General features: G+C 38.7%; 2 protein-coding genes across 6 annotated transcripts; both read left to right on the top strand.

Annotated features, from left to right (window-relative positions):
• Positions 1–8,496: 8,496 nt before the first annotated feature.
• On the top strand, positions 8,497–14,412 carry LOC104452705 (uncharacterized protein At1g10890). 5 transcript variants are annotated; one of them, XM_010067174.3, is made up of 5 exons: positions 8,497–8,705; positions 9,396–9,613; positions 10,604–10,822; positions 13,275–13,494; positions 13,917–14,412. In XM_010067174.3, exons 2-5 carry the CDS (start codon positions 9,477–9,479, stop codon positions 14,181–14,183), a joined length of 843 nt encoding a protein of 280 aa, XP_010065476.2. In that variant the 5' UTR covers positions 8,497–8,705; positions 9,396–9,476; the 3' UTR covers positions 14,184–14,412. The 5 variants fall into 5 exon arrangements, 3 of the variants coding, with proteins under 3 accessions (XP_010065476.2, XP_010065478.2, XP_010065477.2); XM_010067176.3 differs by having other exon boundaries at positions 8,548–8,571; XM_010067175.3 differs by lacking the exon at positions 8,497–8,705 and adding an exon at positions 8,737–8,840.
• Positions 14,413–20,025: 5,613 nt separating this feature from the next.
• Positions 20,026–23,596, top strand: LOC104452704 (PAP-specific phosphatase HAL2-like). Its single transcript, XM_010067173.3, has 3 exons — positions 20,026–20,573; positions 22,078–22,765; positions 23,128–23,596. Exons 1-3 carry the CDS (start codon positions 20,144–20,146, stop codon positions 23,429–23,431), a joined length of 1,422 nt encoding a protein of 473 aa, XP_010065475.2. The 5' UTR covers positions 20,026–20,143; the 3' UTR covers positions 23,432–23,596.
• The last annotated feature ends 762 nt before the right edge of the window (positions 23,597–24,358 follow it).

Raw genomic sequence — 24,358 nt, 5'->3', positions numbered from 1 at the left:
ACGGAGGGGGAGGGTCGGCCGGGTCGCCGGGCCCGGCCGGGGCCGGCCGGCCGACGGCGAGGGTCCGCGAGCCCTCGCCCGGATCCGGGGTGAGGGTCCCGGCCCTCGCCGCGATTTGCGAGGCTCGCAGCCCTCGTCGTCGGTCGGCCGGGGCCGGCGACCCGATCGACCCTCCTCCGTCGCCGGCCCTTCCAGCGACGGCGGGAGGCGGCGCGGCGACGCGAGGCGGCGGCGGCGAGGGCTCGGCCCTCGGCCGCCCGTTCGACCTCCCCCAACTTTTTTTTTTTAAAATTCTTAAATTTTAATTTTTTAAAAAATTTTCTTATTTTTTAAAATTTTTAAAATTAAAATTTTTAAAATTTTCTTTTTTTAAAAATTTTTGTTAATTTTTATTTGATTTGGAGCTCCGGCGAGCCACGTAGGCAAAAAATAATAATAAAATATTGCCACGTAGGATTTCCGGCAAGGGTCGCCGGAGGTGGCACTTAAGTGTCCCACTCGAAAAAAAAAGTGGCACTTAAGTGTACCGTTTGGAAGTTATGGCACTTAAGTGTCCGGCGTGCCAAGTTATGGCACTTGTGTCATTCTTCTGCCGTTGAAATGGATCTTCTATTAATGCTAGAGAAGATAAATGGTTAAACATTGGCATCCTAGGTGGACCAGCAAACAGAGAGGAGCCTAAACTGGTTGCGGATTACATTCTTCCTTAACAGAATGCCTGGAATGTAGCCTTTCTTCATCAGACTTTTCTACCTCAAATTGTGGATGAGATTCTAACTATTCAGTTATGGACAACCAACACTAAAGACAAACTCTGCTGGACAACCACACACAATGGAAACTACTCTGTTAAAAGCGGTTATCATTTCATAACTCAATCAACTTCTCCAAAGGTACATCCCCAAACCTCCACTTCCTATACCCCCATAAACAAAAATCTGGAAACAGATATGGAAGACAAACACGGCCCCCAAAATCCGCACTTTCCTATGGTCCCTATGCCATAAAGCATTACCCACCAAAGACAATCTGTTTCATCGCCGCATTATCCCCAATCCTTTTTGCAAACTATGCTCAACAAGTACTCCTGAAACCACTGAACACCTATTCCTACTTTGTCCATTAACCAGAACTATTTGGAGTAACTCGAAAGTAAACATTACTTTTCCCAATTCATCAACAATCAGTATTGATCAATGGCTTGCATATATGATAGAGCAGAAGGGAAACATACCTAACTTTGAGACTACTGTAGCTCTGTTACGGCACATATGGAAGGCTCGAAACCAGCTCCTTTTTCGCAATCAACGGACTAATCCAGACCTTCTTGTCGATACAGCTCTTCATATGGCCACACTTTGTCTCAGCTCACAGCAGATCGCACCATCAACCCGTCCTCTTCCCCAAAACCGTTCCAATTCATGGCAACCTCCAAGACAAGGAACCATTAAGGTCAATATGGATGCTGCTTTTCTTAGCACTAATCATACAGGTGCGATTGCGAGTATCTTTCGAGATCATACAGGTAAGATGCTAGATGGATTTACTCGCATTGTTCCAGCATCAACCGCACTTGAAGCAGAAACACAAGCTCTTCTACAAACGCTAAAGCACCTCATAAATCAACGGCAAACTGAGTCTTACTTGCAGCTTGAAACCGACAATCAAATCCTTGTTGACACCTTGAATCGACGCCGTTCGCCTCCATGGAGCTGTCGAGCCCTATTCGCCGAATGCGAATCCCTAATGCTCTGTTTTCCTCATCTTTCACTGCAGCATTGTCAACGAGATTGTAATGCCCTAGCTGACTGGGCCGCGAAGGCCCATGGGAGAGGCCTCCTTCCTTCTAACTGGGTTCTCTTGTCACGCCCCGAACCTCGAGCACACGCACATCCCACTGAGGTCAATAGAAAAGCGACTTCCCAGGACACGTCGCCGATCCATTCTTTTTCTATGCACATGCGAAAGCAGATAAATAATCCCCAAACAAAACTCAATTGAGATAGAAAACGGGATCACATTTTCAAAACCAACCACATACTTTTTATACATATCAAACCAGTTCATTTACGGGACTAGGCTATTTACAAAAGATCTATAGAAGATCGGTCCTCAAAAACTAAGCTGTCATAAGATCAGCTAGACAGGTCCATTCACCAGCTCTTCAGTCGAGATCGGCAAAGTCAAAAAAATCCTCTCAGCGACCCTCACTGGTCTACCAAAAAGCTCCGGAGGATCCGCCATCTAGGGACCGAAATATTATCCAACAACCGGGATGAGACGATGTCTCGGGAGTCCTACCCTCTAAAACTCAATTAGGAAGAAAATAAGCCCCAAGGTGCTCTAGCCACACAGAGGATTGAGGACTTACCTTGCCTCAGTCCATTCCTGCACATCAGTACATTTCATAATTCAACCAAATCCGATCATTCACAATGATTCAATTCAATCATATTATCTATCTTTCCATACCGTCTATCAAATCAGTCGTTAATAAGACATGTGCTTTCCAAAGCTGTAGTTGATAAATAATATAATAGCTCGCCAGAAGCTGCCGCAATATTTATATAGTATACTATAGCTCACCAGAAGCTGCCGCAATATTAATATGGTATACTATAGCTCACCGGAAAGCTGCCGCAATATTTAATATAGTATACTATAGCTCACCGTAAGCTTTGCCATAATATTTATACATATGTATATCATAATTGCTCGCCAAAGTGATCAATTCAACAATAACCCAATCCATACCTCAATTAAATCAATCAATCATCCAATTGATTCAAAGCGCCATACAAACCAATCACGGTGCTAGAAGCTAACAGGGTATTTTCAAGTTAAATACCAAAACTTCTCCAATTTCATTTAATTCCTCACTTTGGAATAATTAACCATAATCATCATTTTCACTCAATTTCGCAATTACGCATACAATTGATACAAACTGACCGCACTGCTGCGATTAGCGCGAAATTCTAACGACCAAGCCATCCCGGCAAAATTTTAGAAATTATTAAATAATTAAATTTAATTCCGAAAATTAAATAATTAAGTATTATATTATAATAATATAAAATAATAAAATAATATTTAAAAATTCGAAATAATTATTTAATTAAAAATAATTAATTAAGGCTTAAATTAGATTACACTAATTTAAACATACAATTAGCCCTAATTAAACATCCATTAAACTAATCATACAACTAATCTAATTTACATTAAAATAATCTAATCTAACCACCTAAACCTAATTAGACTAATCTAAACACCCCTTAAGCATGATTAACTTGCTAAGCGAGGTTTAGAGAATAAACTCACCGGTTTTGCGCGCCGGTGAGTTTACGGTGACCACGACACCAAGGCGGTCGATAAACCCCAAAGCGGCGACACCAACGGAGGCCAAGAAGGGCTTGAAAACGGGCCACGAAGTCTCCAAACCTTCTTTGTCTTACGCCGATCCGGATCAATCAAGAAAGAAGAAACCAAAGAACTTCAAAGGCCAAACGGGCCGATCGAAGCTCCGTGAGGGTGGTTGGCAACCGGCGGCTCTGGGGTCAAAGGGATCTTGCTGGTGGTTGGTATGGGTAGAGATAGGGTAGAAATGGGGAGAAAATGGCTGAAAACCGCGAAACAGGCGAAACAGGCGGAACCAGGCAGGTCCAGACGGTCCGGCGAGTGGCGACTTCGGGCGGCCGTACGGGATTACCGGAGAATCGTTCCGGCAAGCGATGAGGTGCTCCGGAACGGGCTGGATGTCGTCTTCGCCGCGATGGGTGGCTCGTTCATTGATTCAACCGGGAAGTTAACTTTTTACTCGGATCTTTGGTGAAAGGTCGACTGAGAGTAAACGGAACGAGGGGAAAACAAGGGGAAAAAGGGGTCCGGCGGGCAAGCGACGGTCTTGGGCAGGCGAGGCTGATCTCCTCTGGTTCTTTGAAGTTCAAGATGGACAACAACAATGGAGAAAGCCTTGGATTAAGGGGAAGAAGAAGGCTGAAGAGTGGGGGTCTCCTTGGGCTCTCTAGAACTCAACACTTGCCATCTTCTCATTGGCTTTGCCCACCATGACACCACATGACCTCAGCCACTCTCTCTCCTCCAATCTTCCTCTACAAGCTTGGCAATAGGTGCAAAATGTGGTGTGCCATGGGAGCTACGAATTTTGGACATTCCCCATTCAATCCATTCAATTCTCTCTTAATTCCAATCAATTGAAGCTCAATTGAAGTTCAAATAAATCGGTCCATGTGTCCTCGCCTTCTCATGACATTTCCGCCAAATGATCCAACTTGCATCCCGAATATTCGATTCAAAACGGCCCTCTGACAATCCCGAACAAAAACGGCCTTACTTTGCTTTTCCGCCAAAAATCTCGGTTTATAGAAAAATCCTCTAAATATGAGTCAACGTTCCTAAAATGAATTGTGACATGCGGAACCTTCAATTTCGAATCCGGGCTTAAAATCACAGTTAATTTCACTCTGACGCGATTTGAGCGCGTCCTAATCTACCGGATAGCTTTTAGGAAATTTTCAGTGCAATTGACCCGTGGTTGATTATTTTCAAGCCACGACATAATTTTCGACACATTGACGACTCTCGATTGTCGTGAAAATCTCGAGGTTTCAAATACGGACACGGGGTACCCAAAACGACGGAATAATCGGTTCGGTGCCGGTCGACGAGGATGCGAAATCAGGTGAAATCACCCACACTCTAATTACATATCTTAGTCGAATCGACCTATTACCGATCTCTCGATTTCGATTACGACGGTGTCGTAATGATCCTTGCAAATTTATACGGTCGAGCAGTCGATTCATGATCAGATTCTCAAGCCTATTGCATTTAAATTCCTTAACGGCTTCACGATAGACTAGTTATCTCGTGAGTAATCAGCTCGGAGAATTGAACTATAAGCGCATCGATGAAAAGTCCGTCTCATTTAATTGAAAACAGAATCAAAAATTTGGGATGTCACATCTCTACCCTCCGCTAGCAATGTCCAACTTAATCTGTAATGATGCCCTAGTATCGGGTTGTACTTCCTTTTCTAATTAATATATTTGCCTTTTCGACCCAAAAAAAAAATGCTAGTATGAAAATTGCCGGTTAAGATAAAATAGAAAGGGATAATGACAACGGCAGTTCTAAATTTATGTCGAACCAACACTTGAATCCTAAACTTGTTCAGGTTTGACATTTCAATCCTTAACTTAGCCATATTAATTTCAAGTAGACGAGAAATCTACGTGGCATTTTTTTAATCAATGTTTCTTAATTTTTTGTAAACATTAAGGAAAACATAGAAAGACGAAAGAGATAGGGGTCTTGAGGGAGGGGTTGTGCTCAAGGAACGCTATCACGACCGACCACTTTGTGTCGGGAAAATTACCAAAAAGTTTAAATCTATTATAATTATGCTAATTTAGTTATAATTTTTTGCCAAAATCTCAAACATTTTGCAATTATGTCAAGTCTATCAGACCAATTTTGACTAGATTGAAATTGACAAAGAAAATTTTAATAATATTTTATATTTTGCATATTTTTTTTAAAAAAATTTATTTCCTTTTTTGTTTCTTATTCTTTTTCCCTTCTTCCTTCTTTAGAAAAGGAAAAAATTTTATTGTTCCGTTTTTGAAAAATTTATTATAAATTTTATCCTTCCTTCTTTAGCTTTTTTCCATTGGAAAAGCTAAAGAAGGGAGAAGAGGAAAAAGACATTTAGAAAAAAATTAATAAAAATTTAAAACATAAAATATCATTAAAAATTATCATGATTTCTCATTTGAGCGAGATCAAAATGGACGGCCCTCGATATAATTACAATAAATTCAAGACTTTTGGTAATTTACCCACTTTGTGTCGAGGAGGGCCACCCCCACCTAATTTGCGCAGATGAGAATGGAGGGCGCCTCACAGGCCACCGACAACACCCTTCTCAGTAGTATATGCAAGGGCACGCCATTGTTGGAGCGAAGCGTGGTGATGTCTGAGAGAGGTTGCTCCCAAAAAAAAAAAAAAAAAACACTTGCAAGTTTTTTTTTTTTCCTTTTTAGTCTTCAATTTATTTTGAATTTTAATCTTTTTTTTAAATTTTTTTGACGTGGCACTATTCTTTTATGTGTCAAATACATGGCACTATTCGAACAATGTCGTTTCATGTTCGAATAGCCTCCATCATCGTGTTTAACGTGAAACCAAACGTGAAATCAAAAAAAATTGACAAACTTTAAGTGATTTCCACAAAAATGCATAAGTATGAAGGTATTAGGACTTAAATACATGCGAAAAAAGTTAGAACTAAAGGCGATGTTTGGTGATTGGAATTAAGGCAAGATCCCATGTTTGGTTGCGATACAAGGTAGGATAAGGCCGAACAAAAGTGGTATCCAACGTGGATGAAAATATCGTATGTAAGAATGAAATAAAGGTAGATAAGATTTCTTATTTTTATGGTATAAAAGCTATTTTCTCAAAAACCCTATTCTCACTTTCTCCTCCATTTCTTTGGTCCGCCTCTCCAATAGCTCATGTCGAAGGTTCACCAAAGTGGCGAGGGGCTCGAGCGCAGAGGTGAACAATCACGCTTTTTCTCTCTCACTAGATTCGTTATTTTTTAGCTAATCTATCTTGTCGATGCCGCCGTAGGCCGTTTACCTTTCTTGTTGTGGTCGATTGTGTGGTTTCGAGATGCTGCAATAAGCTCTTTGCCTTTTAAGGTTTAGATTGTACACCTTAGTTGGTATTGAGAGTTCATTTTCTTTGGATTGAGAGAGGTGAGAAAGACTTGGCAATAATTATGGATTGATTGCTAGAAGTTATTTGTGCATTTCTAGGTTCTTTAGCAATGAATCAATAAAGATTTTTACCATTTTCGTTATGCAATTTCGGGTTTTTTAGTGGCAAAATTTGTGAGAAAGGGTTGGCAATACTTTTTATTTGTGCATTTCCAGCAATAAAAATGAATTAATTTAGCGTGAACTTGTGAGAATTTTCCCATTTCAATTTTAGGCTCATATTATTATCTCTTCAAATAGCTTCGTTGGTTTGAGAAGGATATGTAGTGGGGCTTTGAATGATTTTGCCATCATCTAAATCTAGGAGTCTACACTCGCCTAATGTCCCCCTTTTTTTGTCTTGTAGATATGGATCATGATAATAAAAAGAAAATTCATAGCATTTTGATGTTAGAAGAGATAAAACTACATGATAATAAAAAAGAAATTCATAGCATTTTTTCTCGCCGGCTATCAGCTGTATAGGGTTTCCGGATCACAAAAAAAAAAACTACATGACATGTATGATTATGGTGTACCCTACTACTGAAAGGCACCACCATAAGCATATGCTGAAGTATCACACATTTGTTATAAACCAAGCTTGCTTAGATTATCTTAATAACCTCGTTAATAGCAATAACTTAAATGGTTTGGAAAAATTTAGGATGGATCGATGTACATAACTTTATTATGTGAGTTGAAATGCATAATGGTTTCTTAGCTTGGTTAATGATGACTATAAATATTAGGTCTATTGTGCAGTCCCTTCATTGTTTTATGATGTTGAACGACATCGAATAATGTTTTTTTTTTTTTTCCAAAGCTGCAAACTACATAGATGTGGTATTTCTTATTAAGAGATAAGTACATTGAAAGTTCCAAAATTTTGTCATGAAAGTACAATTGATTCTTAAAGATTTTAAAAAGTACAATCAGTTCTAAAACCTATTACGAAAGTGCATTCAAATCTTAAAACTTTCAAAATTTGTCACAAAAGTATAATGGAATTTCAAAACTTTCAAAATTCCATTTTCTCGATAAGTTTTAAGGTTTCTATTGCACTTATCTCTCTTATTAATTGAAGGGTTGTGTGTTTAAATATCATTATCATATCAAAGGTGGTTTTTGTGAAAGATTTTGTCTCAATAAAGATAGACCATGCCTAGTGCACATGCAAGCTCTATGTCACAACATGTGCTATTTCTTCAGTTGAATTGTAATGATGGTTTTGATGTCTTTTAGAGATTGAGAGGACGATAAGGGCCTAAAGAGATGTTGTCAGTCTATTCCTACAAACTTCTGTTAAAGATCTAGATTGCACTTCTTTTGGCTGGCGTGCTTTTGACGTGGCCTAACAATCCGGGCACAAGATTGTCTTTTGATAACTCGTTTTTAACAATTAACATGAAAATTTGAAAATTAGTCGGATTTTTATTTTTATGTTTATCTCTCTTGGAGTTGGGAGATACCGATGTCAAGAATAATATCATTTACATTGATATGCGATTTCTAAATATATTTCATATGCCAAAAAAATCTCGATCTAATTACCTCAATTCACCAAACATGGTTGTAGATATAATAAAATTTCTGAAAACCGGGACGGCCGGTTCGAAAAGCTATGACTAAACCGGTTCAGTAGCGAACCGGTTCGATCAAAGGATTTCAGCCGCCCCTCCCTGGATTCTTTCAGGGGTTAACCTGTGACCTCCAAAAAAGCCCCAAACTCTCTCTCTCTCTCTCTCTCTCTCTCTGCATTGCATGCTCTGATTCTTCGTAGGTCAATCCGTTCCTCTTGCAGCTCTTCCTTCTCTCTCTTCTTTCTCTCTCTTCTCTCTCTTCTCTCTCTCTCTCTCTCTGGGATTCTACATGAGACGATCGGCCGCCGCTGGATCTTCCTCGTTGTCGCGACTGGTAATTTTGTTAGGTCGAATTGGTGACCTCATCCTGCAATCGCGCGGGATGACCTCGACGGCCGTGTTGTGCGATGATCGTGCTCGTCGTTCTTTGTCGTTGGACTTTGATTTTTTCGGTTCTGGATTGATCTGGGTTGGTGTTGATTTTGTTGTTCGATTGTCCAATTCGTTAAAGTCTCCACCTTTCGGGAGTGCAGTGACGTGCGTGAATTTGGGTATCGTTGGTTTTGAGGCAAGATGCTGATTAGATGGTGATTGGAGATGTTTGAGCTGTTTTGTGCTTTTCCGTGAGCCAAGAGATTTTTTTCTGGAAGAGAATGATTGTGGTGGTGTTTTTTTTGCCTATGTTGTTTGCTACATGGTTTTGTATGGTTGGAGCTAAATTAGCTCCTTCAATGCCCTAATTCGTGCGCAAAATGATGTCTTGGCATCGATTTTCAAGTGTCAATGAGAAACTTTTGGAGGGTTTTTGTCACCCACTAGTTAAAAATGGAAAGGTTTTGGAGTCACCTGCACTTTCGTGGTTGCTGCTGATGAATTTCTTCGGTGTGTGGGCAAATAGGCTGGAACCTGTATCTTTGTCTTGTGGATTCACTTCTCAATGAAGCAAACTGTTCACTTACTGAATTGAACTATTTTGACATTTATTGTCTTTGATAAATAAATTTCAACTGCTTTGACATTGCAGGAGAGAGCCGTTTCTTTATTGAGCTTTAATAGAGGAAACTTCATATTGGGTTGATTTCTTGTGAAGCTAAGATTGGTGGAGATGCCTCGCGATATATCAAGGTCTCGTTCACCTTCATATAGGCGAAGGCGTTCACCTTCTCCTTTGGGGCATAGGTATAGCCACAGGAGTCGAAGAGACAGAAGCCGCTCTCCCTATTCATCTTATTCCTATAGCAGGTGATCCCGTTTATATCTTGGCGTAATTTAATTTTAACAGTTGTAAGAAAGAAAGCGGCTTTTGTGTAACTCTTGCTGAAATGAAATGCAAAGACGTCAATTTGGCCTGCGCGAGGCACATCCTTCCTCTATGGATGTTGCTGTTTCACCCATATTTCTGCTGAATGTGGTTTAGCTCCGAATGTGAAGGATGCTTGATGCTACGAGATGTTAAAGTAGATGTTATGTGAGTATCATTTTATTATCAGATGTAAGCTGAGGCATTGCAGTATGAAAAATTTGATGCATATTGTCAGGTAAGAGTCGTTACATGACTCGATGTTCTAGTGAAAACATGAAAAAGGTTTGATATGAAGATGCAGTCCTTAGAAATTTTCGGCATGTAACTTACTGCATGAGTGAGTTTATGCCACTTGATTGTGCAATTTGGTGGGCATAGTTTTTGAGCAGACGCAAACTTGATATTCAAGTCTTGCTTGACTATTAAATTTTGGCTGCTTGGGTTTAAGTTGCGACTTCTCTCTGTATGGGCTTCGAAACTCTACCTGGTCCATACCTACTTCCCGATGACCAAGCTGAGTCTTTAAAGAGTACAAAAGAATTTGGTGAATGTTCATGATCTGGCTGGTGGGTATTTGGTTTTGGGAGCTTCTACACTGAAAATCAACAGGAAGCTTAGATAGACATCAGGGCTTCAATAGACAGTGTAATGAAAACAAGATGACGCATAGCATTCCTCGTGATATTAAGGAAATTCAATTTGATCCTATCTTGTGGGAGGTCGGCAGGTTATGAATGCTGGTCAGTGTGCTTTTGTTGCTCGATTCTGACTTTAGCTTCATGTGATAAAAGATGGAGCTTCTTAACAGTATCTGAGGTAACTGTAAACGTTTCCTGCTTATTGTCTCTTGGTGCTGACTTGATATGCATGAGAATATTTAATGTGTAATCTTGTATTACCTGCTGAATAGTTTCTATTGCAATATACAGAAGGAAAAGTCGTTCTATATCTCTGCGGCGACGCAAGAGTTGTTCTCCAACAGTGAGGCGTCACAAAAGCCGCTCCCCTACCCCAAAGCGCTACAGAAGGCAAAAGAGTAGAAGTCCCTCATTGGCTCCTACTCATAGCTCTTCTAGTCCAAGCCTTGGGTCTGTGGAGCGCAAAAGTGCCGTTGAGAAATTGAGAAAGGAAGAAGAAGAGAGGAAAAGGTAGATCTGAGTCAAGTTATGTTTCTCTGCTGTGTTCTAATTCTGATTTTCCCCTCTGTTTCTTTCTTTTCATTTTGCTAGGTCTTTCCCTTTTGATCTTTTTATCCAACTGGATGAGAGTTGTTTTTTTTTTTTTTTTGTTTTTTTTTTTAAGGGGGAGGGAGGTTGGTGTGGTGGAATTGAAGGATTTGTTTGTTAGAATATGCTATTTCTTGGGAGAGCTTTATATATCATTTCCTAATCATACAGTAGGGGAAGAATGGCTTGGACTTGGATTTTTCTATTTCATACGTATATGAGCCATGTTTAGAACAAGTGTTTTTTTATTTCGTTGGGAATTCGTTATGGTTATTTCTCATTGATGGATCTTTTTTTCTTTATTTTTATTAACGGAATTGTTTGAGGACTTAATTTTATGGAAGATTTGTCTGTGAAGAACTAGAAGCACAAGAACTAGAGGTATTTGCATTTGTACATTGCTAAGAAAGTATCTTGAATTTAACTTTTCATCGGAATGCTGTTGAGTGCCAGCTCATCCAATTTTGACTAATTTTACATAATTTAAGAGTTGATAATTTATTCTTGAGTTGGTGCTGATCATGCCTTAGTTCATTGTCACTTTTCAGTGTTCAAATTCGAGAGACATCAAGAAAGTGCATTCTAATGTATTATTATGTGGGAGAAGACATTCTTTATGGGGACAAAAGAACATGTACATTAAAGAACAACCAAAATTTTCTCTCTCCTGAATTAGTTATGTAGTAGTATTATGAGCGGGCCTTAGGGCATGAGTTCTTCCATAAGAAAGGAGTTGAAAGCATGATCACTGCATTGACTATGAGTTGGTGACAATTATGAGGTTATTTCTGGGGATTCTATAATTGATACGCAAAGCATTGTATGCTTGATATGCATTGTAGACACTTTAATATGAATTTTTGGGATGAATGGTTAATTCACAAGGCAATATATGTTTGATATGCTCGGTACTCTCTCTTGAGCGATTATATCTATTACTCTTGTTTGTTCCTTGATTAATGATTGATGTATATGCATCAAGTTAGCTGTTCTCATGTACAAGTGTCAACTTACAATGTTACAATACATGGTAAATACATTGTGGACGCATTTTCTGACAGCTTAAGCTAATGAGGAAACGGCCAGTTCGCACGTAATGCATATGGCACTGATGCTTGCTTTAGTGAAGCTCTTAGTAGTGGGGTTCATATTCTTCTGGTATATGGGAGATTTCAAATGGCATTAACATCAATTGTGATCTGGAAATAGAAAACGAAGTTCATGCACTAGGTTTACACTATTACAATCATCAAATCATCCAGTCCTATAAAGATAGGAGGGGTTTGTTAATCAGAAAAGGGTAGTTAATAAGGCACAGTTGCTTGATTGTTTAATTGCTATCTGTTCTCGTCACTCTATCCCATCATGTTTCCTGGATTTATTGTTTGTTTAAGTTGACATGGATTGTGTGCATATGATTGTTAAACAAAGTTTCATTCAGTTATTCCACTTTGTGGTGGTCATCACATTATTTGAGTAGCAGTCTGCTATCTGCTCTGTTTAGCCTGCGATTAATTTTTGAGTCAGTGATTTGACAAGATCTTGATTTAGATGTCTTACTGTGTTTTCATACTGATTTAATGAGATGACTTGTCAATCGTCATTACTTTTATCTTTTTAAAGCAATTTAGCCGTCTGAAATAGTTCTCCATTGCTGTGCGTATTGAGCATTGGATGCTCAGTGGGAGCCACAAGCGAATAGCAAAAGTGTAGACTGAGAACGGAGTGTATGAACATTCGTTACATATGCTTTGCTTCATGGGGATTGTAGGTGGTTTCTAATTCAGTCATCTCGCCTGTCATGTTTCTGCTGTGTTGTGATGGAGCTTAGGATTTTCCCTAACGGTTCTTTTCACTATGGAGTTACGAATTCTAGCCATCTATCTATTGGTGCCTTTTGTGGCAAAGCAGAAGAATGTGTCAATGTAGGCCTCCGCAGATCTTTCCTCTAAAATGTATTTTAGTGCAGGTTCTGAAGAATTTCACTGAGTAGGATTAAAACTGCGGCATGTTACTTGACATTCTCCACAGGATTTTCTGGAGGAAGATACTGCTATTAAGTCAAGTTCTTAGTATTTGATGGGTGCTTCGTTTATCTACTGTTCCAGTTTTGAATCTCATTTATTTGGATCTGGAATCAATTAGAGGTATGCTTTAAAACATAAGCATGCGTTGTTGTGCCTTTGCCGTCATAATGGTGAGCTTGCACTTTTATTGCAGATTGGAAATAGTTGAGTTAATAAAATGAGGAAAGAAGCATGGAATGTGGGAAAACCAATTTGGTTATTTTTTTCCTCGTTTGAGCTTTTCGTCACATCATTCTGCTCTTGGTGGGTGTTCATTTTTCCTGGTTGACTTTTCTCTTTCTTTATAGGCGTCAGCGCGAGGCAGAATTGAAATTAATCGAAGAGGAAACTGCTAAGAGGGTAGAGGAAGCTATCCAGAAGAAAGTGGAAGAGAGCTTGAGCTCTGCTGAGATCCAACTAGAGGTACAAAGAAGGTTGGAGGAAGGCCGGAGAAGGCTTCATGATGAAGTTGCAGCACAGCTTGAAAAAGAAAAGGAAATTGGCCTTATTCAGGCCAGACAAAAGGAGGTAGAGTTCACTGGACTTGTCTTTTGTATATCACCGAGCCTATCTCTAGGATCATTTGAGGATGAATTACTGCCATCACCTAGTCAAAATGCAGAAGCGTATCATTACTCATCAGAGTTGTATTCATTTTTACTTGCTTTGTTTTTCTTGCAGTTATGTCTGCTCTTATGTTTTTTAGAATCTTCTTGCTTTGATAGACGACATTTTCAAGATATGCTAACATGATCTCCTGAAACCTCTGGTAGATTTTGAGCCAAATTTGTAGTTATTGCATAAATAGCAAAGGAACTGTGGCCAGAAGGATAATTTGGAAATCCAAGCTGTTCTGCTTCATTTCCTTTGGAGGGCCCATTCTGAAAGTAACTGTTGATCTTAATGATTTTATTACTTTTCTTGGAGCTTAAACAATCTCCCGGCTGCAGGAGCAAGTGCGAAGAGAGAAAGAGGAACTAGAAAGGATGCTGGAGGAGAACAGGAGGAGAGTAGAAGAAGCTCAGAGAAAGGAAGCTTTAGAGCAGCAGAGGAGGGAAGAGGAACGGTATTTGGAGCTGGAGAAGCTCCAGAGGCAGAAAGAGGAGGCTTTGCGGAGGAAGAAACAGGAAGAGGAGGAGCAACGGCTAAATCAGATGAAAGTGTTGGGCAAGAACAAATTGCGGCCCAAGTTGTCATTTGCTCTTGGCTCAAAATGAAATTGTTGAAGGTAGTTTGTTCCATATGTGCACTTGGCTTTTTTTTTCGCATCTTGGTGTCCAGGTTATGGGGAAATACATGGATAGATACAATTGTAGCGGTATCAGTTCTTCTCTGATGACCAGCTTGTATGATTCTTTTTCCCCTTTATTATATGGAAGTGCGGTCTTTAGGTAGTTGCAGTTGCTGATTACCCAACAAATGAAAGAACCATGAGATTTTGTTTCTTGTTCATCTGCCATCATCTTCCAGTTGCCTGATGAATGGGCAGCTTTAAGGATGTTAGGGCAGGGCGATAGGTAAAATTAGGGCAAATTTTGATAAGTCATTGAAATAAGTTGTCCAAATCCCAGACTGATTGTCTGTGAATGGAAAAATCTTAATATCTGATAGCAATATGAAATTGGTCGGTTACGTGTTAGTAAGCTGTCATTATCAACTTAGAATTGAAAATGTCATTTGGATTTTTATCAATAGCTATAAAAATGCTACCGAGTTTTTTTATTCAAAGCTATTGCAGCGACGATCTGCATGAAAAGGATTCTTGATAAGAACACCATAAACAAAGGTTGTTGGTTAGAACTCCTTTTAAAGAAAGGAAATGCTACCCAGGCAATTTCATTAAGCCCAGAGCATCACTTTCTAACTTCTACATTTGTTGTACATGTTGAAAGTGAAACGGTAATTCATAAAAGATTTGTGCAATGATGCTTCCTTTGTTTATGATGATGAGCTTCATCTTAAGTGAGGAAAGTTAGAGTTTAAGAAACATTTTTTACCAGGCTCGGCCTCGCCTTGGCTGGGCAAGCTTAACAATTTATGCACTTTGTAGTCGTTGCAGCAGAGAACTGAAGTTTCGTGCATGATGCAGGGCATGTCCATTCTTTAATTACTAAGCCAATTCCAAAAGGTTAACGATGGGTGCGATGAGAGTAGTATTTGTCATGTCATCAGTTTTATTTTTTAGGACAGTGAATACTTGTGATGATAGTTTCCTAGAAGGTCAACGTAAGACACATTTTTCTTCCTATGTGGGATGCTTTTGTCAAACCCCTTCATAAAGCACCTTTTTCAGTTTCCAGTGGCTTCAATTCAGATCAGAACGTTTCTTTACATTTGGTTTTGACTACGGTAGATTCCATTTTGGGTAAGTGCTGTAGCTTAAGTGAACAACGTGTAGGACATTGAGTCATTTGATTCAAGCTCAATGTGGATATGTTTCTCGTCATGATTACATGATCGTGAATAGGACTTCTCAACCCAAAATTGTCAAGAAAATCAGCTTGCTGAAAGGACAGCTCAGTAATTCAGAGCCTTCTGTTAGCTACTATTTTTTCATGCATTAGGCATTTTCTCCACTAGCTTTGAGACAATTATGGGTTCATGAATCTGAATGCAAGAACTGTCCTAGAAGATGTTAAAAAAAAACCCACTTTGGGTCATGGACGACTCGGCACTCGATAGATGGATATAGATGAAGTCTTAAGTGCAAAACACAAAATCGAGTGATTTCCACCCACATCAACTACAAAATAATTTCACCTACGGTCTGATCAAAATAATCTCATGTACGATTTGATCATTCATTGAAGTATTGATTTGGGGCTTATCTGATTTATGAAAGTAAAAATACATATCATTAGTCGGTTTACTGAATTAAAGTGTGCTTTCTTGTCAGATAAAAATAGAAATCATTAAGGTTCCACTTATGCATGACTACTGAAGTTTCTGACGGCTGAGAACTCAGTGGGAATACTACATGTAAGTGTAGAGAAATTCCCAGATTAAGAAGGAACCTCTCCCATCCTCTCCCATGTCAGTCAGTGGGCAGACCCAGGTGGCAGATCAGATAACAACCTTCACTGTGCATTGCAGTGATGTTACTGAAGGAGTCCGGCTTCAAGCTTTCACATGATTGAATGATTCAAGCACAGAACCTTAGTGGCACAAATAGGCACACTTGCACCATGTCCCGTGAATTACATGCTCTGTGCATTTGAATCAGTTTCATAGATTAGGACACAAACATAGAGGCTTGGCAACTTGGAGGCCTGCGGAGCACTAGCATGACCTGTGAACCAATTGAACTGAACCTTTCGATATGTTCAGGCAGCCTGACAAAAGGCAATAAGCACGCATAATTGGTTAAATCAGAACGAGCAACTTCCAATTCAGTTGTTTTTCTTTTTCTTTTTTGTTTCGTCATTCTCCAACTTTCAACTTATTTTCAGACTTTAGCCATGCTTTTTTATAGAGCATGAGAGTCTGAACCCTGTACCTGAAATTAAATGTCCCTACTTTTCCTTCCCACGTGCGAAAAGGTGCCTAGTGATTCACTAGAGGGTTGAGTGCACTAATTTTATTACTTGCAATTTCATTTTTCGGAGGGATTAATTTCCAATGGCTAATTTATAAGACTATACATCATCTTCACTACAATAGAATGCATTAGTAATATACTTATATTGAGATGATCATTCGGTCAGTTATAAATCTGTCATATGAAAACTTTTTGATTTTATTAATATATCTCTAAACATTTTCACAAAATTCCAATATAATTCTTTCAATCAACAACCATTCCAAATTACTAACATGACATTCAATTATCATCAGCCGTTAAAATGGAATTAATTGCAACCAACGGGTTGACTCCAAGTCAAAGTTGGCGGCTGCCCCGTGATTGATTGGCCAATTGGCGAGGCATAAAGGGTCAGCAGTAAAAGTGGATTCCCTTGCAACTTCCTGAAGTAGTGAATCTCTGCGTCATGCTCACATGAGGCTGCGGTCAGCAAATCTACAGCGTGGTAATTTTCTTGAAGGAGTTGCTTTCGTAAGAAAGGCGTTTTACCTCCATTATAACCTCGTGTGATTGGACCATGATAGAAGACAATTAATTTGAAGAAATTTGCTAATTTCGATGTGAGAGGTGTCCCACAAGCTTTAGTAGCCTCGAAGCAGCGCAATCCATTCGTCATTTTGACATATATAATATATATTTTACATGAGAGTAAACGAGATGTTAAAAGGGATGTCGTGATGCCAAAGCTCATTGACCATAATTATGAGAAAGTGAATGGTCTTGTGGGCTCTGTTTTCTTGGGACTCTTATCGCTTCTTATCTTTTGACCAAAATCATTGCCTAAATATGGTTGATACATTGGAGGTTAATACCGTAGTGATTGAATTAAATTGTTCCTATCGATGCCAAGCACATAAGCACCATCACCCCCTCAGCTCATGCATTCATATTTAACTCATATATTTAACGGAAAATTATCCAAATAGTCTTAAACTTATTGTGTGCCGACTAATTTTCGATTTATTTAATTTTATTCTAAAGCTTTCGATAATTTGTCAATATAATCATCCGCCCAAAAATCACTAACGCAAATACTGGCCATACTAAGCCGTGGTCTTGTCCATGCCAGCAACAATTTTTGTACAATTTTAAAAAGAAATTTTTGGATTTTTTTTTTTTTTTTCTTTTTATTTTCCTTTTTGCTCCGTTTGCCATCACTAAGGCCCTAGACCGGCGGAGTGAAAGAGGAAAAAAATATAAAAAAAGAAAAAGGAAAAAAAATAAAAAATAAAAAAGAAAGAGGAAAAAAGTAAAAAAAAAGAAAAAAAAAGAAAAAAAGAAAAAGGAAAGAAAAAAGGAAAAAAAAGAAAAATTAAAAAAAATTAAAAAATTGTAAATTTGTCTATATTAGTGTCAACCGTACCATGTAAAATGGCCAATATTTACATTAACAATTCTCAGTCAAGTTTTGCCTAGGAGGACTATATTGACAAACCGTCAAATGATTTAATATTAAATTAACCGAATTAAAAAGTTTGGGATTGAATTGACTATCGTATAATAAATTTATGACTTTTTAAACAATTATCTCATGTTGGGACGGGATATATAACAAAAGAGCACTTACAACTTACCAAAGTGGGAAAACAGTACATAACATGATCTCTCTTATCCAAGTTTTCTAGTTTGAGTCATACATCATCATTAATAGCATGATAATGCGCTTGACTCTTAGTTGCATCTATCCACTCCAATTTATGAATATGAGCATGAGCATGCACATGAACATGAACCACCAACCAAGTCATTCTCTTTTTATGACCAATTATTGGAGTGAGTGATTCCTTCCTTCCTGCCTAAAAAGACAACCCTTACATTGTGTGTCAAATGTCACAACTAAGAACTTTAATTGCTTATGATGCGTTTATTTCATAAAAAGTGAATAATTTTAAAAATATTTTTAAAAAACGAGCGAACGTACACAAATTTCATCATCCACAAAAATATTTAAACATACATTGTTGTTGATAATAAAATATTTTTTATTGATTAGTTATTTCAAGCGATATAAATGATTATTTTTTTTAAAAAAAGTATTTTTAAAATTATTAATTTTTTGCAAAATTAATGAAGTCAGAAATATCTCACCTAAATTTTAAAAAGGTGAATGATTGATTTCCCTATTTGGTAGCCCATGTCGATTTGCATGTGCATCAAGCTTAGTGGTGCTAGAACTCAAATCTCAAGATTACGTGTGGATGATCTCATGGTGATGCAAGTAAAGCACAGTAGCCAAAAGGTTTTGGGAGGAGATAATAATTGTTTAGTGGGGGGCAAAATCATAATTGAGAATCCTCTCATAATTTCATACATAATATTCCACTTTCTATATATTAAAAGTTTTTCCAATCATGCACTCCGATGTGCTCTAGTCTTTAGTTTAAGGAAAGGGTTCATAAGAGAGGAAAAATAAATCTTTGGCCCTTCTTTTTCTTGTTCTTTTGACTCAATATATGATGAGTACCATTCCATTGATATACTTCAAATGTCATATGGGGCTCCTTGTTGCTTATGACTAAGGGAAAGTAATACAAGAATATAGTTCGCTAAGAAAATAAATTGATTATTTTTCAAGGAAGTGATTACATATCAATGAAAAAAGTGTTGATTATTGAGGACTCCCTATTTCTTTTTATCAACCTAATAGGTAAACTAGTCGATGCATGGAAGTACTCGTCAATTGTGTTTGTATGCAATCATGAATGTTTGTTTAAGAAGAAAAACCCCAATAAAAGGAGGAAAATATTAAACGTTCGATGGAAAATATATTTTCGATGAATCTGATTATTATGATAAAATTGATGAAATTATGCAAATCCATCTAAGAAAGGTCATTATTCGATGTACGGAGTTAATGCAAGCCTCATGTAGTACGATGCAATTTGTGATCGGAAGGTTGTGATAAATTGGGTGCTCACCCAAAGAAGGAAAAAAGAAAAAGAAAAAAGTGTCTGTAAGTTATTGGGACAACTATTAAAAACCTTATTAAACCTTCGGCACCATTGCGCACTAGTCCTCAAAATTTCAAGAAGTTACGGGTTCTTCCATTTCTCGTTTTTGCAAAATAGCCCTCCAACTTTAAAAAGTTAGGAATTACCCACCTTAGAAATTTAATTTTTTTGCTGTAGTAATCTGTTTTAATATCTTCCACACTGCCCGAAAGTGGAAGTGGGACAAAGTCAGCTTTCTTGAGCAAGATAAACCGTCGTGTCATGGTGTAAAAATTGAGGGGGATTCGAAGCAAATTATGTCCAATTGATTGGAGAAGATGCTTTGATGGAGGAGTAATGGGAAAAGAAGATTTCACAATATCTCTCTCTCTCTCTCTCTTTCTTTTTCGAGGTTTGTCTTTTTGTCCTCTATATATTCATCCCCCCAATCGTCCCTTCACCCTCACGAACCACATCATACGACGACCAGTCTTGTAATCTACGCACAGAGAGAGAGAGAGAGAGAGAGAGAGAGAGAGAGAGATGTTGGGTTTTTGAGAGAGAGAGAGAGAGAGAGAGATGTTGGGTTTTTGAGAGGGAGAGAGAGAGAGAGAGGAGTTCTGTTGTTGGGTTTTTTCTTTTTCTTTTGGGTAGTGGTGGGATTTAAATGCCTATCAGTTGCCCGAGAATTGGTGGAAACCTCCCGCAAGTTGTGCTGCGACAGGGGAGATGTGTTCAATTCTCGTCCAACCATGTAGCCGGATTCATCTCTTTCTTCTCCCAAAGCCACAGCCCATCAGTATACTCACCCAAGAACAGGTCACATGTGCTTAAGATCGCTTCCCCATCCAATTTCAGCACAAGCCCATCACACCCTTTAATGGAGGACCCCGAAAGGTTGAGTCTTTCCTCTGAAGCAGGGGAGGAGAGATACTCCAGAGAGCTGGATGTTGCAGTTAGAGCCGTACAGATAGCATGTTGGATTTGCCAGAAAGTGCAGGATACTCTAGTGTTTAAGACTAACGACGGCAACAGTAGTGGCAGCAATGATAAGCAAGTTCACTCCAAGGATGATAATTCTCCAGTCACTATTGCTGGTAAAAGAAAAGCCAACTACTACTGTTTATTTTTTGTTAAATTATGCAGTTCTTGGTTGGGCAAGTTGGTGGTGACTGTGAATCCTGTTTGTTTGGTTCTGATGAGTGATTATGTGGATTGGTTCTGAGTTTGGTTTATGCCATAAATTAAGGGTATTTCTGGAGTAATTGCTAGGACATAGCTTTACTCTTTGTGGTCCTTGAATTACACATTCTCATTTGCAAATAATTCTTACTGGTGACTAATCTGATGGTATATCTTCCATCACATAGTGCACATAATGTTAGTGATAAGAAATGACTGGACCAGAGACCTTTTGGTTCCCGACTGTGTAGAGAGATTGGTGGAATGTTTAGTGCTCGAAGCTGCAATATCTTTAAGTGAAGTCTTTTTTAAAGAAGGGAACCTTTTCCTGTTGGTGCAATAGTAGAGTTTAATTGGCTTACTAATGAAGCTTTCTAAAAACCTGCTGAATCTGAGTCTGGAATAGAGTTCCCATTCTAGACGAGGCAAGCAATGGATTCGCCCTAATAACTATTAGCCTAAGGAAACTGAAATGCCAGTTTATAAATTTTGAGTACCTATTTACTAGCATGCAAGTGAGTCCCTACTTTGGAGGAGGTTCAGTTGTAGTTGTATTTTAAAATTTTATGAGCGTGTCTACTGTTTATTCGACTAAGTGCTTTATCTCGAGAACGAGGTCCCCACAAACTTCTCTGTATGGGGGTCAGACTTCGCTGTGGCATCAATTGTACTTTTCACATTAATTTGCCTTGTTGACGCAATTAGGCAAATTACAGATTTTTTATTTTCTGATGTAATTATGTTGTGAAGTAACTGCTTGGTTTTCCTTTCTTTTCCCTTGCGATTTGCAACATCAGAATTTTCCTTCCTTGAGTTTGTGTGGTTGAAAATGCATTATTTTTCAGTTACATATACCAAATGATAGCGTACATGTTTAAGCCTCTTTCTTTGACGTGTAGGTTTTTCTTTCCCCAAGACAGTATCTCCTATCTATCATGTATTATCTGCCTTTTTTCTGCTAAAAAAATGAAAACCTTAAAGCCTAATGAAGTAGAACCTTAGGTTATTTCCCTCATCAGCAAATTTAAGCGTTTTGTTCCTTTTCTTTGTCTATTTACTTGAAATAGTTCTGCAGTATCATATGTGCTGTTTATAATTTGCTCTATCTTACTTGTTTATCTATATAACCAATCTGCCGGTTCTTTGATTATAGATTCTGTCACTAGAATTAGTCATGAGATTCTTTCCGCATGCACCAGTCACGTCATGCTACTTTTGTGTATAATCTTTGTTTATGCTCTATGAGAAGCAAGTGCTTCCTGATTGCTTAGATCCTAGAGAGAGGCATTTTTTTGATGGCCTCAACCAATGTGTACTTTTAACATGTTCCATTAGTTCTTCATGTTCATGCTTTATATGATGCAGTTGCAGTCTTCACCAAGTATTTTGGCTAATGCCCTTGATCTTGCATCTAAACAGACTGGAGCGTGCAAGCTACAATAAGTTTGTTGTTATCTGAGTCTTTCGGAACTAGCAATGTCTCGATTGTTGCCGAGGAGGATGTGCATGCTCTCTCCAAGGCTGATGGAGCTGGCTTGTTGAAAGCGGTTGTGGAAACAGTCAATGAAGCCCTATCTGAGGCACCTCGATTCGGGCTTATGTCTCCTCAAGGGAACCTTGGCCCTAAGGAAGTGCTCGAGGCTATTGGCCGTTGCAACTCCGCTGGCAGGCTAAACAGAAAGTTTTGGGCGCTAGACCCTGTTGATGGTACACTGGGGTTTGTGCGTGGTGATCAGTACGCTGTTGCTCTTTCACTGATAGAAGATGGGAAAGTGGTCCTTGGAGTTCTTGGCTGCCCCAATTACCCAATGAAAAAGGAGTGGCTAAACTATCACCATCGCTACCATAGGATTATCACCAAATTGACCCCACCGGCGTCGGAATCTTGGGACCGGGGTTGCATACTTTATGCCAGGGAAGGCAGTGGTGAGGCCTGGATGCAGCCATTGCTCCATAAGAATAAGAGTTTAGAGTGGCCAAACGCTGCAGTGCCCGTTCGTGTTTCTTCCATTGATAATCCAGCATTAGCAACGTTCTGCGAACCAGTTGAGAAGGCAAATTCAAGTCATTCCTTCACAGCTGGACTAGCTCACAGTGTTGGGCTTAGGTGCGTACGTGTCTCTTCCCCTATGTTCACTGCTTTGCATGGTGATATGAACAGAAATGGAGTACATTTTAGCTCCACTTAAGCATTAGTGAATGATTCATAAAGGATGTGTAACTTATAATGCGAAATAACAGATATTCCCTGAATGCTGCAAAACAAGAAAATTGTTGAGATTATGACAAACTAGCAGACCCTAGGATTTAAGGCACACCAAAAACTCATAAGAAGGCCCATCTGGTCATGGGAAAAGCAGATGTTCCCCCAGCACCATGAACTCCGGGTGTTGAAAGAAGAGATTTATGAATAATTAGAACACACTGGCGAGAGAGCTTACATGCTTGACAATGCCTCTGTTTCTGCAGGAAGCAGCCATTGCGCGTGTACAGCATGGTCAAGTATGCAGCCATAGCTCGTGGAGATGCTGAGATCTTCATGAAGTTCGCAAGGGCGGGTTACAAGGAGAAAATATGGGACCACGCTGCCGGAGTTGTGATAGTACAGGAGGCTGGTGGTGTCGTGACGGATGCGAGGGGACGTCCCCTTGATTTTTCAAAGGGTATTTATTTGGAAGGTCTGGATCGAGGTATAGTCGCATGCTCTGGAGCCAAACTGCACGAAAGGATCATGAAGGCTGTAGATGCTAGTTGGAACTCCTCTTGTCTGTAAAACAAACAGTTTGCATGTATATATAGCAATAAGTACAGCTTAATATTACTCTTGAATCTCCAAAGGACTGAAGCAAATTCGTTCCGTTTTCCCGACCTGGTTCGAACTTAGGAAAGGATCGCTGTAGTTACTGAACGGCATTTCACGAGTACTGCCCTTCAGTAACGTTGCATTGATTGTTTTTTGTTTGGTTTCCTGTGGAAATTTAAGCATTTCCATTCGTGGAGCTCAAGAAATCTGATGTCTGTTCTTGAGCTTGAGGCGCTTTCCTTTCAACTGTTGAAGCAGAAAGCTACCAACCACTTTCAAATACTATGGAAGTAAAATTACCAATATATTAAATACCTTTACTCAGTTCTTCGCCTGGTCAGCTACTTTTTATTAATTTTCAATATATCAACAGTTTATGACTTTTTGTTAAAATTAGTAGTTTTTCCAGTAAAAATGAATGTGTACATATATATCTATATATCAAATTATAATTGAGAAACCATAGCAAGGTTTTAGATCGAAAAGTAAGTAACCCCATTTGTTTCAGTTTAAGAAAAAACAAAATGAGCTCTTTTGCCTTCATGTGAAAATTTACTTACAGATGTATGTATTTTGTGAAATTTCAAGTTTTTATGATTTTAAAAAATCAAAGTACTTTTAAAAATGAACTGTAAAAACTAAAAAAATCAATATTCCTGGTTTGGTGTGTCTTTGAAATCAATCTAATATTTTTTAAATCATGGGTAAATCTTGGATAGATAAGAATTTATAGATTTGGTAGTCAATCAATCAAAATTAGGGTGATTGATTTCAGGGCAAATTTGTTCCCAATCCAACTTAGAAACAAAAATTGACCTTGTGACCCTCTAGTCATAAAAAGCTCGGAATTGGGGGACTAAGCCGGTCAATTTTGGAATAACTGTTGCTTGAATTGGT

Source organism: Eucalyptus grandis, chromosome 7 (assembly GCF_016545825.1).
Source record: "Eucalyptus grandis isolate ANBG69807.140 chromosome 7, ASM1654582v1, whole genome shotgun sequence".
Classification (NCBI taxonomy): Eukaryota; Viridiplantae; Streptophyta; class Magnoliopsida; order Myrtales; family Myrtaceae; genus Eucalyptus; species Eucalyptus grandis.
The sequence above is the reverse complement of the archived record's forward strand: the minus strand, read 5'-3'. Positions and strand labels throughout refer to the sequence as shown.

Excerpts from the sequence above, each read along its gene's own strand:
- LOC104452704 (XM_010067173.3), top strand. The coding sequence starts at position 20,144 with ATGCCTATCAGTTGCCCGAGAATTGGTGGAAACCTCCCGCAAGTTGTG. Across the intron at positions 20,574-22,077 it reads TTCTCCAGTCACTATTGCTG|ACTGGAGCGTGCAAGCTACA; the intron begins GTAAAAGAAAAG and ends GCATCTAAACAG. Across the intron at positions 22,766-23,127 it reads GCTCACAGTGTTGGGCTTAG|GAAGCAGCCATTGCGCGTGT; the intron begins GTGCGTACGTGT and ends CTGTTTCTGCAG.
- LOC104452705 (XM_010067174.3), top strand. The coding sequence starts at position 9,477 with ATGCCTCGCGATATATCAAGGTCTCGTTCACCTTCATATAGGCGAAGG. Across the intron at positions 9,614-10,603 it reads TCATCTTATTCCTATAGCAG|AAGGAAAAGTCGTTCTATAT; the intron begins GTGATCCCGTTT and ends TGCAATATACAG. Across the intron at positions 10,823-13,274 it reads GAAGAAGAAGAGAGGAAAAG|GCGTCAGCGCGAGGCAGAAT; the intron begins GTAGATCTGAGT and ends CTTTCTTTATAG.